The 18,991-nt window shown below is 62.8% G+C and overlaps 1 protein-coding gene across 1 annotated transcript in view; it reads left to right on the top strand.

Annotated features, from left to right (window-relative positions):
- The window catches only part of LOC119712040 (neurogenic differentiation factor 2-like), a 3,518-nt gene extending 2,679 nt beyond the window's left edge, over nt 1-839 (top strand). Inside the window, exon 4 of the mRNA XM_038162848.1 lies at nt 1-839. Within this exon, the coding sequence (XP_038018776.1) occupies nt 1-576 (576 nt within the window). The 3' untranslated portion in view covers nt 577-839.
- The last annotated feature ends 18,152 nt before the right edge of the window (nt 840-18,991 follow it).

The raw sequence follows: 18,991 nt of genomic DNA on the forward strand, positions 1-18,991 counted from the left end.
GTCTCCTACGTGCAGACTCTGTGCAAGGGGCTGTCCCAGCCCACCACCAACCTGGTGGCCGGCTGCCTCCAGCTCAACTCCCGCAACTTCCTGACGGAGCAGGGCCAGGAGGGGGGCCGGTTCCACGGCCCCAACGCCGCCTCCTTCGCCGTGCACCCCTACCCCTACCCTTGCTCGCGGCTGGCCGCGGCGCCCTGCCCGCCCGCCGCCGGCCCCGGGCCGCACGGGCTGAGGACACACGGCTACTGCGCCTCCGCCTACGAGAGCCTCTACGGCAACGCCTCCCCCGACTACAACAGCTCGGAGTACGACGGGGGGCTCAGCCCCCCGCTCTGCATCAACGGCAACTTCTCCCTCAAGCAGGACTCTTCATCCCCCGACCACGAGAAAAGCTACCACTACTCTATGCACTACTCGGCGCTGCCCGGCTCCCGCCCCGCCGCCCATAACCTGGTCTTCGGCTCGGCGGGGATGCGCGGGGGGGTCCACTCCGAGAACATCTTCCCCTACGACATGCACCTCCCGCACGAGCGGGGCCCCATGTACGAGGAGCTCAACGCCTTCTTCCACAACTGACCCCCTCCCCGACACCCCTCCCCGTCGCCGAGCTGGCGGGGAGGGGGGGGAGACACCCCCACAACAACCCCCCCCCCCCCACCCGCGGCGGCCCCGCGGATCGGCCCCCGGGGCTCCGCCGTGGGCTTTGGTGCAATATGGGGACCCGGCCCCGGCGGCGGGTCCCCGCGCCCCGTGGGGACAAAGTGCTTTTTTGGGAGGATTTTCCCTTTTCCTTAATTTTTTTTTTTTTTTTTTTAATTCTAGTCGATTTCGTTCTTTTAAAAATTTTCATTATTTATTGCTACTTCTTTATTATTTACGTAATTTATTTCGTTATTTTATAATTTTATCGCTGTTATCGTCGCTGTTATTATAATAACTATTACAGCTATTATTATTATTATTATTATTATTATTATTATTATTATTATTATTATTATTATTATTATTACTATTTTCCAGGGGGAGACGCCCCCCACGGGCCGACCCCCCCCATCCAGCCCACCGAAGCCCCCCCGGTACCCAGCACGACCCTTTGGGTCGAGCCGCTTCGTTTCATTTTTAATTCGTTTTAATTCAATTTTTATCGATTCGTTTTTAATTTTTTTTTTATTTCCCCCCCCCGCCTCCCACCCCCATTTTGGGCCGTTTCTCCCCTCCCCAGCCCTGACCCCGACCCCCCCCCGGACCCCCCCGGCATTGGACACCCGCTGCCCCGGCCCGTGGGAGCGAGAGGAGCCCGCGCTGCGGCGCGGAGCGAAACTTTCCGAAGCAATAAAGAGGCGCAGGGAGGAACGAACCCCAATTTCTATCTATGCAAGAGGCCCGGCCCGGCGGACGCTCCGAGATGCACTTTGCTTTGGGGGGGCCCCGGCCCCGCTCCCCGCCCCGGGAGCTCCTCGCAGCGCGTGTGTCAGGACGTTTTTTACCTGTTTTAAAAACTTGAAACGGAAAAAAAAAAAAAAAAAAAAAAAGGAAAAAAAAAAAGGAAAAAAATTATAATAATTAAAAAAAATAATAATAACAGACCCCCCCCCACCACCTCCCCAGCGGAGCCGCCCCGGTTTTCCCGAGCTGGCGGAGCCGGGAAGCGCAGCCCGCAGCTATGCAAGCGGGGCTCCGGGGGGGCTGGCGGGGCTGCTCCCCCCCCGCGGCGCCCGGCCCGGGGGTCTCCGTCCCGGTTTGCCGCATTCCTTCAGCCGGGAGACGCCGGGAAGCCGAGAATGCTTTTTTTTTTTTTTTAGTTGGGTTTTCTTTGGTTTTTGGGATTTTTTTTTTTTGTCGGAACCTGCCCGCACCACCTTCGAGAAACCAGCATTTTTAGAGACCAGGGAGGAGGAGAGGACGAGGATTTCTGAGAAATGTTTTGAAAACGAGAAAAAAAAAAAAAAAAAAAAAAAAAAAAAAGAAAAAATGGGGGAAAAAAAGGAAAGAAAAAAGTTTTTGGGGAAAAAAAAACCTAAAACGGGAAAGAAAAAAAGGGAAAAAGAAACAAAAACCCACAAACCGTTGTAGCAAAGGGGACCCGCTGCCCGACACCAGAAGTGCTTTCGTGTTTCCGTTCCGTTTCATTTCGATTAATAAATATTTATGGCCAACGATATGCAAGACCCCCCCGCGCCGGGCGCCGATCCCGCTCCCCGGTCCCGGTTCCCGGTCCCCGTCCCCGCCGCCCGGACACTGCTCGGCGGCGGCGGAGCGCGGGGCGCGTGGCCGGGGGCTCGGCCGTTCTGCATGCACCGGCCCCCTCCCCTCCCTGCCGGGGCCGCCCCCCCCCGGCCCCGCCGGACGCTCGCCGCCCGGTCCCGGCCCCGCCAGGACCCGTCGGCCGTGACGAGCTGCCGCCGGTGCGATCGCGGCGAGGCTGTAATTACCGAGCGTCCTTCGACGGCGATTAATAAATATTCAATGTTGACTCCGCCGCCTTCGCCGCTTTCCTTCCGCCCCGGGGGCACCGGGGGGCACCGGGCCGAGCCCCCCCCGTCCCGCCCCCGGCGGTGCCACCGCCGCTCCCGCCGCCCGAATGCGCGGCCCGCGGGGCGGCGGCGCTGATATAACGCGGCTCTGCCCCACGGGTGTCCCCCCCGGGACCGGGGAGGCGGTGTCCCCCCCTCACCAATAAAGGCACCGGGATCCGGTGCGGCGGCCCGGCTCGGTCCACCGGCGGTGACACCGCCGCGGTCCCCTGGGAGCGGGAGCTCGGAGCTTGGTGCCCGGGGCTGGCACCGGGCCGCGGTGCCGGTGGCCTCGGGAAGGGTGCGCGGCGGCGGCAGCCAAGGCCGGTTCCTCGGCGGCGGCCCCGGGAAGCCGGTGTGCTCCCGGCGCGGTGCCCGGGGCTGGTGCCGGTTCCCGGTGCTGCTTGCCGATGGAACCTCGGCTCGGTGCCCGGTGCCAGTGCCGGTGCCAGCGCCGATGCTTGTGCCGGTTCCTGGCGCTGGCGCCCGTTGGAGCTCCGGGAGCTCCCGCGCCGGTTCAAGGAGCCGGTGCCCATGGGACCCCCCGATGCCGGTGCCCGATGTCCGGTGCCGCTGTCGGTACCCGGTGCCAATGCCGGTACCGCTGCCCGGTGCCCGGTGGAGCCCCGGAGCGGAGCTGTCCGCCGCGGCGGTGCTGAACGAGCGCCCGGGCTTCTTATCGGCCCTCGGTTCATTTACCGGCCGCGCCACCGGGGCTCGCCGCCACCCGACGGCCGCCGGCACCGGGCAGCGCCGGCCACTGGGCTCCCGGTCTCGCCGGCCACGCGGGTCGTGGGGGCCGGTTCCCCCCGGGATCACCGAGCGCCGGGGCCACACCAGGGATGCGGGGACGGAGGCACCGGTTTCCTCCCGGGATGGGTGTCCGGTACCCGCGCCCCGCATCCCCGCAGCCCCGCGGCTTTTGGGGATAAACCGGGCCGGTTTAGGGTCGGGCCGTGGCTGCACACTGGGGCCGGATCCAGCGCGGCCCCGAGGTGCTGGGCCCGCTCGCAGAGCCGCCGGTGTCGGGCCCGAGCCGGGGAGCGGATCCGCCGCGGCCCCACGAGCCCCCGGTCGGGCCCCGGCGCTCGCCGCTGTCCCCAAAGCAGCGGCTCCTCTTCCGACGGCTCTGGCCCCAACATCCTCCCGGGACTCGTTTCTCGGGGGAAAAAGCCCCGGGAGGACCGGGGGACAACCGATGGGGCCGCACGGAGGCTCCGTGGGGCCGAGGCTGGCGATGCGCGGCACCGGGGCCGCGGCCCGGAGCAGCGGCGGCGAAGGGCGGATGCCCCCGCGGAGGGGAGGAGGGGGACGCGGGGGCCGGGGGCTGCGGGGGGGCCGCCGACATCTGCTCCCGGGGCCGGCTGTGCCAGGGGGTGCCGGCCCCGGTGGCGGGGCCGCGGTTTGCGTTCAATTGTCGGGATTTTTGTTTCCCCGGTGCCCGCCCGGCCCCGCCGAAGATGCGGGAGCCCGCCCGGCTGCTCCGGCGAGGCCCGGCCCCGCAATGCGGCCCCGCACTCGCTGTACGGCCCCGGTGTAAAGCTCCGGAGAACGGCTCCGGTGCAAAGCTCCGGCGGAGGCTTTTGGTGCACGGTCCCCGTGAACGGTTTCGTTGCAAAGCTCCGGTGCCCGGCCTCGGTACGAGGTTCCGGTGCCCGGTGCTGGTGCCCGGCTCCGAAATACAGCCGCGGTTTAAGGCTCCGGTGCCCGGCCCTGTTCACAGCCCCGGTGCCCGGCCCGGTTCACGGCTCCGGTGCCCGGCCCGGTGCCCAGCCCTTCCGCCCGGCGGCTCCCGGGGTGGGAAGCGGGAGATCGGGAGCCGCCGCCCCGCCGGGCTCCGCGAGTGTTTGGTGCCACCGTGGGACCAAATCCACCTCGGGGGGGTCGGGGGGTCTGGGGAGCTGCCGGGACCCCCGTGGCTGCCCGGGGGTCAGCGGAGCTCGGCCAGCACCGAGGGGACCGGCGGTGGCGGCTCGCCCGGACGCAGCCCGGCCATTCCAAAGCAGGATGAGATGGGGGTGGGTGTCTCCCCGGCCCTCACCATCCCCGGTGCCCGCGGTGCCCCCGGTGCCCCCGGCCCGGCCCCTCTCCCGGCTCGGCGGAGCGCGGCGGGGGCGCGGGGCGAGCGCCAGCTCCGGGTCGCCGCTGCCACCGGCGAGTGCCAGCCGGGGGGGGGGGAGGAGGAGTCATTGCTTCAGTTTAAATTTCATGGCATCTGTTCATTATTATACAGTGCGGATTTTTATATGGACAGCTAAATTAAAGACAGATTTCTGCCAAAATTGCAGATACCATAAAAAACCGGAGGCTCCCGGCGCCCGGCGCTCGCCACGCTGCGGAGGCGGCCCCGCTCCGGGGGCCGGGGGCTGCCCGGGGGTCGGGAGGGATGTAGGGGACAGGGAGGGATGTGGGGGTCACGAGGGGGGGGCCGTCCCCGTTTTTGTGCGATGAGGAGCCCAGGACTCCGTCCCCCGTGGATGAGCGGGGGGTCCCGGCGGTCCCCGGAGCCGCGGCCGAGGCGGGCCGGGCTGGCAGCGATCCCCGCCGCCCCGGGGGCTGCAGAGCCGCCCCCTCCCCCGCCCGGTCTGCCAGGCTCCATCGCAGAGGAGTTAAAACAAGGACATCTGTGCCTGGAATCGCTGCGAAGCTCCGAACCTGCCAGCGCCTGCTGGCACCGGCCGCCGGCGGAGGCGGCTTCTCCGGAATGCGGCACCGCCGGCAGCTCCGCCCGGAGCCCCGGCCCGGCCCCGAGGGCTGCGGGGCCAGGAGGGCCTTGGCCCGTCTGGGCAGTGTCCCCACCTGTGTCCGCCCCCAGCCTGTCCCCGTCGGTCGCAGCCCCGAGGGGGGTCGTGTTTCCCCCTCCCATTTATCCCGTGCCCCACTGAGCCCTGTCCCCATCCCCGCACTGGGTACGGGGGTGGTGGGAGACAGCGAGGGGGTGAGGAGAGGGCCCTGCCCTCCGCTAGGGCACGGGCAGAGCTGGCAGGGCAGAGAGCGATGTGGTACCAAGGGAAGGGCAGCGCTGGGGGCACCTGGGGGCCGGGGCTGTGTGAGCAGCCCGGGGTGTGCAGCCAAGGTTCGTGGGAAGGTGGGAACCTGCCCCTCAGCCCTTCCTGGGCTTGAAGGGGAGAAAATGGACAAAACCCAAGCAGGGGCAGAGCGGGAGGTTGGATCCAGCAGACACCAGGCCAGCTCTGGCTGGGAACACTGGAGAGCAGGTGGTGCCCACCTGAGCACCCCAGAGCAGCCCAGCCCTCTTCCCTTCCCTTCCCTTCCCTTCCCTTCCCTTCCCTTCCCTTCCCTTCCCTTCCCTTCCCTTCCCTTCCCTTCCCTTCCCTTCCCTTCCCTTCCCTTCCCTTCCCTTCCCTTCCCTTCCCTTCCCTTCCCTTCCCTTCCCTTCCCTCCTGGGCTCCAGCCCATCCCCACAGCCCCTCTGGATCCCCGGGTGAGTCCCACCCTGTCCCGGTGTCCCCGGGCCGGGGTCCCGCTCTCCGCTCTCGGTGGCAGCCGGTGCCTCATTTCATATGGGAAATGTCCATTTTGTTGCTACTTAAAAGCTGATTTACGGCGGCTGCATCCCAGCCCTGCCTTGGCCTGCGTTCATCCCATAATCTGCCCATTTCTCTTGGCAGCTCCGGCTCGCCTGGGCTCACCAGAGTCTGTGCCGGGCTGGGGGAGCCCCCGGCCCCTTCCCGTGGCCCCCGGGCCCCGGCCACTCTCCCTGGTGCTGGATCCCGTCTGCCTGGAGCACAGCCCGATGCCCTCCAGACGGCAGCGCCTCCGGGATGGAGGAGCCGACCCCCCCAAAATAACATTCCTAGGGATGGAGGGGACATGGCAGGGGGTGGGGACAGCACATGGGCGGCTTCACATCACGCTGGACCCCTCCTTCCATCCACCTGCACTCCAGGATGGACCTGGCAGGACGGACAGGGTGGGCACACCTGGGCACGGTGGCAGCAGCAGGGCCTGAGCCGAGCTCCTGCCCCCCGTGGTGAGCAGTGTCCCCGCTGTCCCCGCTGTCCCAGCCCTCCCACACGCTCCTGATTACGTTTTACCCGACTGGGAATCTTTTTGTTTAATGTAATTGAAAAGCACACCTTTAGATTATCACATTATCAGAGCGATTAAAGCCTTCCCCAAGTTCGCGCCGGGCAGGGCGGCAGGATTGCGCCCTAATCCCGGCCGAGCAGACAACTTCCGAGCAAAACTAATTACATTTAGAGCAGCTGTGATAATAATCCTAATTCAACCCCATTTGGTGCCTAAAATCCGGCGATCCGGCAGCGAAAGCCGGACCCGGGGGGTGGCTGCGGCCCAGCTCTGCCCTCCAGGTTGTCCTTTCACCACAGAGGTGACAAAAGTGGGGATTTTTGGAGAATCCCTGGCAGCCACGGGATCGTGTGACCCCTCGGGACCGGGCTGCGCGGGGGCATCCCCTCCCTCGGCCACCAAACCCGCGCTGCCCGACCCCGCCACCGCTGTGCCCCGGTGCCCGGGCGGTGGCACGGTGCCCAAGCCCCCCCTGCCGTCCCCGGGGACAGGGGGATCGGGCGGCCGCAGCTGGCGCACGGAGCCGTAATGGCCACGGCTGGGCTGGCACGGCGGCCCCGCGCCTGCGGGCACACGGGCAGCAGCAGCTTGAGCTCCGTTTGTCCTTGACGAGTCCCCGCGCTGCCACCCCGGCACAAAGCCCCCCGCCACCGCCGTGAGACCCCCGGCTCGCCACGCGCGTGTCACCAGCTCCCCGAGCCCGGCGGGGCTGCCCGGTGCGTGGCTCCGGTCGGAAGAAAACCCTCTGCTGGCACCTGCGGTGCTGGGCACGGCGTTGGCACCGCCACCACCGTGGTCACCGCCACCACCGGCCCCACGGCTGTGACACAGAGTGACATTTCCACCCCGGGGAACGCTCTCTATAAAACGTACGCTGGAGCTTTCTTTTCTTTTTTTTTTTTTTTTTTTCCTTTTTTTTTTTCTTTTTTATTAAAGTTGCCAAAAATTTGTGTTAGCTAATGGCTTCTTAATTCCGCCGAAACCGAGGGAAGGAAAATGATGCCATTCATCTTGTATTGGTTTGAAATCACGTCTGACAACTAATCGATCATACTGTGGGACATTAACTCCTTTGGATGGGGGCCCAAGCGCTCTCGCAGCTCCTCGCTCCCGCGCTGGATCCATTTAACTACTTTACTGCTGGTATTTTGGCACGTGGCTCCGCGGGCTGGTTCCTCTCCGGTTGGTGCCGCTGAATTATTTGCCTTTCTCCGGGTACAGCTGGCACGGCGCTCCCGCAGCTTCCCCCGCCCCTCCGCCGGCGCCCTTCACCCGACCTTCGCCCCGCCGCCCCCCCGAGGGCTCCGCGCCCCCCCTCGTCCGTGGATCCCCCCATTTTGGGCGTCTCCGGGAGGTTTTTTCCAGGTGTGAGCAGCCTCTGGGGTCTGGGGGTGGCTTTGTTCCCTGGCCTTGTGGTGACCCCAGGTGACCCGTGCCTCAGTTTCCCCGTTTCTCCACGGGGATGTCCCTCAGTGTGGTCACAGGATGTCCCTCAGTGTGGCCACGGGGACAGACAGGTTAGGGGGGAGGCTGGTGGCACCCCGCAGCCATGAGCAAACTCGGGGTGGCCCCGTCCCTGATGTCCCCCCCCCCCCACCCCAGTGGGTGCTGGTGACCCACCCTCTGCCGCTGCGACGCCCGGTGACACCAGAGAGGCTTGTGGGGATAGGGATGGTGGCACTGGCTGTGTCCCCCTGGGTATGGGGACCTCGAGGCACTCCGGACACCCCAAAGACCCCCAAGCGCAGCTCGATCAGGGGCTTTATAGAGTCGGGGGGCGGGGCCCAATCCAGGGAAGGCTGTGATTGGTCAGCAGCACCAGCCCTGGCTGGGGATTGGCTGAGGCCTGTGCCCATCCCAGGCATCCGGGTGGTCCTTGGTGGCCCCCCCGTGATGAGGGGACACATGAGTGTCCCAGGGACCCCCATCACTGTCCCAGCCCTGTCCCAGGGGACACACCTGACCCCAGGGTCACAGCTCCGTGTCCCCCTCCAGGCCCTGGGTGCCACCAAGGGGTCACAGAAGGGTTTGTCCCCTCTCAGGGGGCAACACAGGGACAGAGTCCCCTCACTGATGGCCCCTGGCTGAGGAAAGCCATCATGTCTGTCTGTCTGTCCAGGCCTGTATGCCAGTCTGTCCATCCACTCTTCCCACCCAGACACCTTTCTGTCTGTCCCCCTCCTTTGTGCCACCTGTCCATTCATCTGCCCATCCCTTGTGTCCATCCATCCATCATCCATCCATCATCCATCATCCATCATCCATCCATCCATCCATCCATCATCCATCCATCCATCCATCCATCCATCCATCCATCCATCCATCCATCCATCATCCATCATCCATCCATCATCCATCATCCATCAATCCATCATCCATCCATCATCCATCATCCATCATCCATCCATCATCCATCATCCATCCATCCATCCATCATCCATCCATCATCCATCCATCATCCATCATCCATCATCCATCATCATCCATCCATCCATCCATCATCCATCCATCCATCATCCATCCATCCATCATCCATCCATCATCCATCCATCATCCATCCATCATCCATCATCCATCCATCCATCCATCCATCCATCCATCCATCATCCATCATCCATCATCCATCCATCATCCATCATCCATCATCCATCCATCATCCATCATCCATCCATCCATCCATCCATCCATCCATCATCCATCATCCATCATCCATCCATCCATCCATCCATCCATCCATCCATCATCCATCCATCATCCATCCATCCATCCATCCATCATCCATCCATCATCCATCCATCCATCATCCATCCATCATCCATCCATCATCCATCATCCATCATCCATCCATCATCCATCCATCCATCCATCATCCATCCATCCATCCATCCATCCATCCATCATCCATCCATCATCCATCCATCCATCCATCCATCATCCATCCATCATCCATCCATCATCCATCCATCATCCATCCATCTATCATCCATCATCCATCATCCCATCCATCCATCCATCATCCATCCATCCATCCATCCATCCATCCATCATCCATCCATCCATCATCCATCCATCATCCATCATCCATCCATCCATCCATCATCCATCATCCATCCATCCATCATCCATCATCCATCATCCATCCATCATCCATCCATCATCCATCATCCATCCATCCATCCATCCATCATCCATCCATCATCCATCCATCCATCCATCCATCCATCCATCCATCCATCCATGGACTCTATCCATGGATTCCATTCATCCATCCATCCTCATCATCCCCTTCATCCCCATCATCCCCTCCACCCCGTCACCCCCAACATTCCCATTATCCCCTTCATCCCCATTCCCCCCTCACTCCCACAATTCCCATCACCCCATCACCCCATCATCATGCCCATCACCACCATCATCCCTCCACCCCATCAACCCCCACATTCCCGTTATCCCCCTCATCCCCATTCCCCCCTTACTTCCATCATCCCCATCATTCCCATCACCCCATCATCCCCATCCTCCTCCTCCTCCCCATTATTCCCATCTTCCTCCTCACCCCATCATCCCCATCCTCCTCACCACCATCACTCCATCACCCCCGTCGTCCCCATCACCCCAACACCTCAATCATCCCTGTCATCCCCATCATCCTCATCACCCCATCACCCCCATCATCCCCATCCTCCTCCTCACTTCCATCACCCCCACCACCCCATCATCCTCATCACCCCCATCATGCCTGTCACCCCAACACCCCAATCCTCCCTGTCATCCCCATTGTCCCCTTCACGCCGTCACTCCCATCATCCTCCATCCATTCTCCTCCTGACCTCAATCATCCCTGTCACCCCCATCACCCCAATCATCCCTGTCATTCCCATTATCCCCTTCATTCCCATTCTGCCCTCACTTCCACCATTCCCATCACCTCCATCGTCCCCATCCTCCTCCTCAGCCCCGTCACCCCAAAACCTCAATCATCCCTGTCACCCCCATCACCCCATTATCCCCTTCATCCTCATTCCACTCTCGCTTCCACCATTCCCTTCATCTTCATCACCTCATCACCCTCATCATCCCCATCCTCCTCCTCCCTTCCATCACCCCCATCATCCCCATATCCCCATCATCCCCATCCTCTTCCTCACCTCCATCACCCCCATCACCCCAACCATCCCTGTCACCCCCACCATCCCCTTCACCCCATCGCCCCCATCCTCTTCCTCACCTCCATCATCCCCTTCATCCCCATCCTCCCCACCACCCCCAGCCTCCCCACCACCCTCCTCACCCTCCCTCCTCCACTCTCCAGCGATGAAGACGCAGACCCCGAGCGTATGTCAGGAATCAGTGCCTGTCGCAGGCGCCTAATCTGTTTTTCTAAGCCGCCCACGAGCAGCACGTTTGCCGAATTAGGCCGACAGCTGCTACGGGTCCTTCTCCCCCTCCGCGCCCGCTCCGCGCCGCCTGCCGCAGATGCCGGGGCCGGGAGCGGCGGGTACCGGCACGGCGCCGTGGCCTCGCGCCTCCCGCCGCTCCGCTCCGCGCCGGCACGCGGAGCCCGGCACACGAGGCCCGGAGCCTCCCCGGGACACAACCCCACCCACCAGGCGTCCCCCGGGAGCGCCGCGCGGAGCACACGCGTGTGCATCCACCTCTTTTCGCCGATTTCTTTTTTTTTTTTTTTTTTTTTTTTTTCCCGTTTGTTTTTTTTTTTTTTTTTTTGGATAGCAGTAGAATGCAATATGCAAATGAGATGGTTATTACCGCAATGTTCGTCAAGCTGAGCTGAGAAGACATTAATAGCCTGATGAATATGCATGTGAATTTGTTAATTAAGTTAATTATTCTGCTGAAAATGCATTCGTCTTCCAAGGACATTTTCCCAATGATTTTTACATGCTTCAGTCATTAGTCATGCTGTATTTTATCAGGGAAATGAGTTTGCTTAAGTTGCACAAAAAAAAACCCAACAAAACGGGAAAAAGGGTGAAAAGAAGCAGGAAAACAGGAAAAAAAAAAGGGGGAAATAAAAAAGGAGAAACAAAAAAAGGGGAAATGGAAAAGGAGGAAAAACCAGAAAACAAAGCGCAGAGCAGGGCAGGAACTGCAGCTCCGGGGGAAACTTAGGGGAAGGAGCGGGGCTGCAGGTGGGTGCAGGTGGGTGCATCCTCCCCATCTCCCCCTTCTCCCCTCTGATGACAAACTTTTTTTTTTTTCTTTTCTCTCTCTCTCTCTTTTTTTTTTTTTTTTTTCCGGTGCCAAATTTCCAACACATTAATTAATTGTTGTAGCCAATTAACTGTAGTTGTGCAAATGAGTTTAGCACTAATTACCATGCAGTGCCTGTAATCACATAAAAAACTTGCTGAGAGGTGGAGGGAGCGGAGGGGGGGGCGGCGGGCGCTGTGGCAGGGGGGACACGGCGGGGGGACACGGCGGGGTCCCGGCTCCCGGTGGCTCCCGGTGTCGCGGTGCTCGGCTGGGGGCAGGTGGCGGCGACAGCGGTGTCACCAGGGCTGGCCGGGGACACGGAGGGAGCGGCCGCGGTCAGGGTGACGCGGGGGCGGGTGGCACCTCCTGTGCCGTTCCGTGCTGTGCCGTTCCGTGCGGCGCGGAGCCGCGCTGAGCCCTTCCCTGCCAGGCCGTGCCCCGCCGCGGCAGCAGGAGGGAGGAGGGCACGGGGCACCGGGAGGATGCCCGCGGTGAGAGCTGCTCCTCGATGCCCGGCGTCTCCCCCGGCCGCGTCCCCTCTGCCCACCCGGTGACATGTGGGGACTTTCTTGTCCCCCCGAGCGGGGCTGGGCTGGCACCGCCCGGCCGGGACGGGGGGTAGCCGGGGCCGTGTCCTCTCCGGCAGCCGGGCTGGCAGCCGGCGGGCACCGCGGCCGGGCTGGCTCGCTGCCCGGCCGGAGGATTAGCCGTGCCATGGATACGGACTCCGCAGGGAACGCTGTGCTGCGGGCCTGGGGCTCCGCTGGCACGGCACGGCGCGGTGGCACGGCACGATACGGCACGGCGCAGCCCGGGCATCGCCCGGTGCGGCACCGCCCGTCGTGGCTTTGCCCGTCCCAGCCCAGCCGCTGCCCCCCGCCCGTGCCCATCCCGGGGGGCTCCCGCAGCCTCCCCCGCCGCCCCCCGCCCGGGAGGCAGAGAGTTAACGCGGGACCCGCCGCGCTATAAATTTTGCATCGTGCGGGGCTGGGGGGAGCTGGGCGGGAGCCAGGGGCGTCTCTAGGTAACAATAAACACCCGGGCAGGAGCAGCTGGTGCCCCGACCGCCTCTGCATCACAATGCCGGAATCACGCTAATCAACCGCCCGCACCGCGCCCGCACCGCGCCCGCACCGCCCGGGCACTGCCCGGGCACCGACAGGCTCCGGCCGGGGCGGGGCCGGGCACGGGCAGGGGATGGCCGCGGTGAGGGCCTGGCTGTGGCGGGGGTCCGGCCATGGGGAGGGTTTGGCTGGCGAGGATGTGGGCACGGGGAGGGTTTGGACATGGTGAGGGTCCAGCTATGGCGAGGGTCTGGGCAGGGTGAGGGTCTGGGCAGGGCGAGGGTCTGGCCAGGATGAGGGTCCGCTCAGGGTGAGGGTCTGGTCATGGTGAGGGTCTGGCCATGGTGAGGGTCTGGCCATGGTGAGGGTCTGGCCATGGTGAGGGTCTGGGCAGGGTGAGGGTCTGGGCAGGGCGAGGGTCTGGCCAGGATGAGGGTCTGGGCAGGGTGAGGGTCTGGGCAGAGTGAGGATCCGGGCAGGGTGAGGATCCGGGCAGGGTGAGGGTCTGGGGAGAGTGAGGGTCTGGGCAGGGTGAGGATCCGGGCAGAGTGAGGGTCTGGGCAGGGTGTGGGTCTGGGCAGGGCAGGGGTCTGGTCATGGTGAGGGTCTGCTCAGGGCTCGAGTCTGGCTGTGGTGATGGTCCAGGCACGCTGAGGGCTCTGGCGTGGGAAGGATCTGGGCACAGTGAGGGTCTGGCCAGAGCGGGGGTCTGGCCATAGCGAGGGTCACCCCCAAGGCTCAGATGCCACCACCAGCCACCAGGAGAAGGGGTGGTGGCACAGGCCCCGCCTGCTCCCGGCGGAGCATCCAGGGATGCCAGAAAAGATGGGTCTGACCCCTCCACCCATGGCGGCTGTCACCAGTGTCACCGTTGTCACCTGTGTCACAGGGCACAGGGCCAGGCTCTGGTGACACCACCAAGGCCACCATCACCCTGACACCACGGTGGCATTGTGGCTGGTTGCCGCAGCCCAGGGGCCATGTCACAGCCAGGCTGGGACCCCCAGCATCTTCCTCTCCCCCCTCATGTGGCTTCGAGGGCCTGGAGTTCGGCCACCACCTCTGCACCTCCCACGTGCCATGAGCTAGGATCTGTGGGGGCTGTGAGGTGCCCCCCGTTTCTCCGGGCAGGCTGGGGGTGCACGAGGCCGTGGGGACCACGGTGGCAGCAGCGGTGGCCAAGGAGCTGTGGTGGCAGCAGCAGCGTCCCAGGGGCTGTGGTGGCCCTGGTGGCCGAGGGGATCTGTTGGCCGCGGTGGCAGAGGGGGTGTGGTGGCAGTGGTGGCCGGCGTCCCCGCTGGCTGCCGTCTGCATTCCAGCGCAGGAGGCAGCTGTGCCACCCCCCAGTGTCGCTAAATATTAATGCTGCCCTACATTGCGCCGCGGCACCTGCCACGGGCGAGCCCCGCCGGCCCTCCGGGGCTGGGCAGCTGCCCCGGCACCACCGCCCGGCCGGGGCCCCCCCGAGCTGTGCCAGAAGGTTGGGGGGACACGCCAGACCCAGCTGTGTCCCCTCCCCAGAGCCAGGAGGGAGGGACAAAACGATGGTGGCACCGAGAGCACTCGTGGCAGGGCGGGGTAGAAGAGTTGGGAGCCCCCCAGATGCCCCCCGTGGCTCAGGGGTCGTCCCAAGAGGAGATTTGGGGCGGGATTTGCTGGCAAAAGCGAAAAACGCCCTCGCCAGCCGCGGCTGAGGACGTGCCGCTCGTCACACGAGTGCCAGGCGACAGCGGGGGTGGCCCCGGCGCCCGCCTTGAGCCCCAGCCAAAAGTCCAGAGCCGAAAAGTAGGGGGTGATTGATGGCAGCGTTTGGCGCGTAAGGGCACCCGGCGGCCCAATCCTCCCGCGGCCCCAATTCCTCCCCTGCCCCTATTCAGAGATCATGTTGTCTCATGTTGGTCCCAGAGGCGCCATTAATTAAAAATACATCCAATTAAATGGCAGGTGAAAGCGTGCAGGCTGCAGCCCCCCCGCGCCTTGGCTCAGCTGCGCCGGTGGCAGCGGGGAGGGCGATGTGCCCGCCCGGAGCGCGGTGCCAGCTCCTGTCCCCGCTGCCACCGCGGGCACGCCGGGGCCCTGTCCCCGTCCTGGTGCCCGCTGCGGTGGCTGGGGCGCCGGGGTGGAGTCATCCCGCCTGTCCCACTCCCGCAGGCCGGGCGTGGCAGGTGGCATGTGGTGACAGCGGGAGGGGAATGTCCCCAAAATCGAGGCGTGCTCAGCCCTGGCTGGCAGAACGGCACAGGAGCGTGGGCGCTGCCACCGCCTCGGCGCGGGGACTGGGGCGCGGGGTGGGTGATGCCAGCCCGGCTGCGGTGTCCCTGGGAGGTGGCACCGGGGGGCGCTCGGGGCTGGGGACCCCCCCGGGCCGCGTTGCCGCTAATTGGAGCCGCTAATGGCGGGCGCTTCCCGCTCCGGGTGCTGGCAGGAGGCACCAGCTGCGCCACCGCCCGCGCCGCCGTTTTAATCAAGCTGCCAGTGCGAGGGGACGGGGCCAGGTGGCCCCATGGCACAGGGACCGTGCCACCTCCCCCGCCGCCCGAGGAATCCGCACTCCAGCCATGCCCGCCAAACCCCATCCACGCCTGTGCCAACACCCAAAACCCAGCCGTGCCCTCAAAATGCGGCATCTCGATGCCAAGGGATGGAAAACGCAGGGTGGCACGGGATGGGTGATACTGGGGGGCTCACGCCCCCATCCTGCCCCCCAAAATTCAACCCCAACACCTCGTCCATCCTCCACCCGCGGCCTCCAACGCCTCCGAGGGTTTTTTTTTTGGGTGGTTTTATCCTTCTCAGTCCTTTTCTTCTTTCCCCTTTCCAAATGCCAGGGAAAGGTGTGAACGGGTTTTTGGAAGGAAACGTCTAAATTGGATGAAAAACCTTTAATGCCGACAGCCGGAGCAGCTGGAAGGACAAATATAGCCGGAGAGGAGGAGGAGGAGGAGGACGGGGACGCGGTGGGAGGTGGTGGCCGTGCCGAGAGCGACACCTGGTGACAGTCACCCCCCCCCCCCCCCCGGACACGTGTGAACACGCGTGTGCCACCCCAGGTGTGCGCACACCCTGCCACACGCGTGTCCGCCGGGACATCCGCCCGGGAAGTGCGAGGCCTGATCCAGGCGGAGATTCCGACAGGATCCCGTGGGATGAGGCTGATCTGCTTCATGGGAAGGCCCCGTCCTCTTCCTCCTCCTCTTCCTCAGCATTCCATCTCCATCCCCGCTCCAAGGGCCGTGCCTGAGCTCCGGGATGCTCGGGAATGCGGTGCCGGCGGAGCTGGACGGTGCCACCACCACAACGCCCGCGCCGTGAGAGCATCGCGGGGATGAGGAGGAAGGCGAGCGGCGCCAGACCCCACATTTCGAGCCGACGGAGCCGGGAAGGGTGGGACGGAGCAGCCAGGAATGTCGGGATGGAGCAGCCGCGGCTCCAACGAGAATAATCCAACCGGGAAGAGCCGAACGGCGGAGATTTACAGCGCCGGCTCCGGGCAGCCCCCGGCCATTTGGCACGGCAGCTGCTGCCGAGGAAGTTCAATGCCAAAAGAAATTAAACGGGATGAAATGGCCTGGTCACCTTTGGACCGGGATGCCGCGGGAGCCGGGGCCACGTGGGGCTTTGTCTGGCGGCAGCGGGAAGGGAAGGTGGGATGGGGTGGGATGGGAGGATGCTCGGCCTGGCCCCGCGTCCCTTCTGCCGGAGCCGCGGGCAGGGGCCAGGAGGGCTGGATTAGGGATCCAGCCGAGTGCACGGGGCCCAGCTGCCCCCTCCATAAATCAGGGTGGGCGCTGGGGGCTCGCTCCTGCTTTGCCAGGCCCCGGGAAGCGCCCGGCGCCGCCGCCACCCCCTCCGCCATCTGCACAGGGATATTATTTTAAGAGGTGTCAGCGCAGGGATCGGAACCAGGCGAAAGGAGAGCGAGAAAGACGGGGCTGGAACGGGAGACGGGGGCCGGGCTCGGCGGGGATGAGGCACGGACACGGCCCGGGGGTCACAGCCCCTCCGGCTCCCCCGCACCTCGGGGAGGAGCTGGCCGAGCCTCAAGCGAGCAGGAAGGAGGCGATTCCGGGAGCAGCTCCCATCCCAAATTCCTGCCTGGCTCACGAGGGCTAGGACAAAACGTCCCGAGTCCTTCGGGAGCCACGGCAGGGCTGGGAGCAGCACAGGAAAAGGCATGGAGGAAGGGAGGATGCAGGCACAGCTCCCTCCCAGCACCCTGGGGTCCCCTCCAGCACCCAGAGGGCTGCCAGGAGCTGGGAGAGGGTTTAGGGCCAATTCTCAACCTCAATCCTTCCCTCTCCCACCTTCCCATCAGCTCTGGGTTCTATTCTCACCTTAACCAAAGCATCCCCTGCCCCAGCTCGGGCATCTCCCAGCAACAGCCCTTTGAGCAGGGGCAGAGCCAGGGCTAATGATGGCTCAGAGCTTAATTAGAGAGTGGAATTTGGGGGCTTGCAGAGGCTGGCAATGCCAAATCCCACCCCTCTCACCAGGAGGGAATAAAAGGCTTTCCAAGGAAAACACAAGTTACCGTGTGATTCCAAAGGCTACGGGAAGCAACGGAGCAAAAGGCAACCAAGGTACAGTAACAGGAAATTATTTAATTTTCCAATCTCCACTTCTCCATTTTTATAAACTGAAAAGAAACAAATTTTAATATATTACAAAATATCTGTACAGAGACAAAGGTACAACCGAAAAAAGGCGCGCTCGGTCTCCAAAGGAAACTCGGGAGAGGTACAGCAAGAGTCTGACCAGAGGCTTCTCTGCTGGGAACTGCTACAGTGGGAGAATTTGGGACTGAACCCAGAGCCAGGATGGGGGGAAGGAAGGGGGAGCTGCCCTCACCCCCTTGTCTGTAACTGCACCAGCCTAAATCCTTCCCAACGCACAAATCCCACCCCACACCGTGAGTGCTTTTGTCTTCCTTGTGCAGAGCGTCGGAAAAAAGGTAAAATTAAAAACAAAATAAAAGGGTGGGGGGGAATAAATGAAAAAGAGGTGTGATGGAAGGCAGGAGTGGCCCCACAGCCACCCAGGACCTGGCCAGGCTGGTTCCCCCCAGAGCCTCTGGGGTCCCCTGGAAAGGCTCATGCTGGGACCAGTTTGGAAAAGCCACTGGGAGCGGAATAAGGGGTCCCTCCCTGGAGGGGCTCAGAGAAAGGAATGATGGAATCACCTTCCACAGGAGCCCCGAGGGTCCCTGGGGACAGCTGGCAGCTGCCACAGGAGCAGGGAACAGATGCCTGGAATGTCCATCCCTGGCTGGGGCTGGGACACGGTACAGGAGCCCTCGCTGGCGCCCAGCCCTGCTGCAGGGCCAGGGGGGACCTGGGGGGACCCAGCTGGGAAAGATCACCCTAAACTGGGATGATGACCCCCAAACTGGGATGATGACCCCCAAACTGGGATGTTGACCCCCAAACTGGGATGTTGACCCCCAAACTGGGGCCCCAAAGCCAGGATGGCACCGGCTCGTTGCCGGCAGCTTTCCTGGGAATGTGCCAGTTTGGAGAGACAATAAACAGGCATCAGCTCCCTAAGAGGATTCAGCACAGGAACGAGACTTTTCCTTCCAAAGAGGATGGGATTGGGAAGAAAAAAACAGCAGCAGCAGCTCCATGGTAGCCTGGAGCTGGTGCCAGGAAAAGGGGAAATAGGGAAATTAAACCCCCCCAAGCCCCTCGGTGGGTTCAGTGCACTCTGTGTCTCACAGAACTTCTCTTTTTTTTCTCTCTGCACATCAGGCATGAACTAAGTTAAAAAAAAAAATAAAATCATCAAACCAACAAAAAAACCCCCCAAAACTCAAACCCTACAAATTTCCAGTGGGAATTCTGCAAACAGCATCGCCCCTCAGTGCTGGGAGTCACCGGTCCCTGCATGTCACCAGCAAAGAAAAATAAAAAATATATCTATATATTTAATTTCTCTCCCTTCCTTCCTCCCACGGCAAAGCTGGGTAAGGCAGGATCTCCCCAGGTGGAGAAGCATCACCTATTCAGGTGCATTTATTTAAATTTATCTCTCTGTATAAAAAAGAAATTAAATCCTGTTAGTAGCAAGAAGGTCTCTCGGCCCACCCCAAAATTCCCCTCCCCTTTAACACTCCAGAACTGTTGGCTCTAAAATTAAATGTTTTCCATA

The sequence above is a fragment of the Motacilla alba genome, chromosome 27 (assembly GCF_015832195.1).
Source record: "Motacilla alba alba isolate MOTALB_02 chromosome 27, Motacilla_alba_V1.0_pri, whole genome shotgun sequence".
Taxonomy (NCBI): Eukaryota; Metazoa; Chordata; class Aves; order Passeriformes; family Motacillidae; genus Motacilla; species Motacilla alba.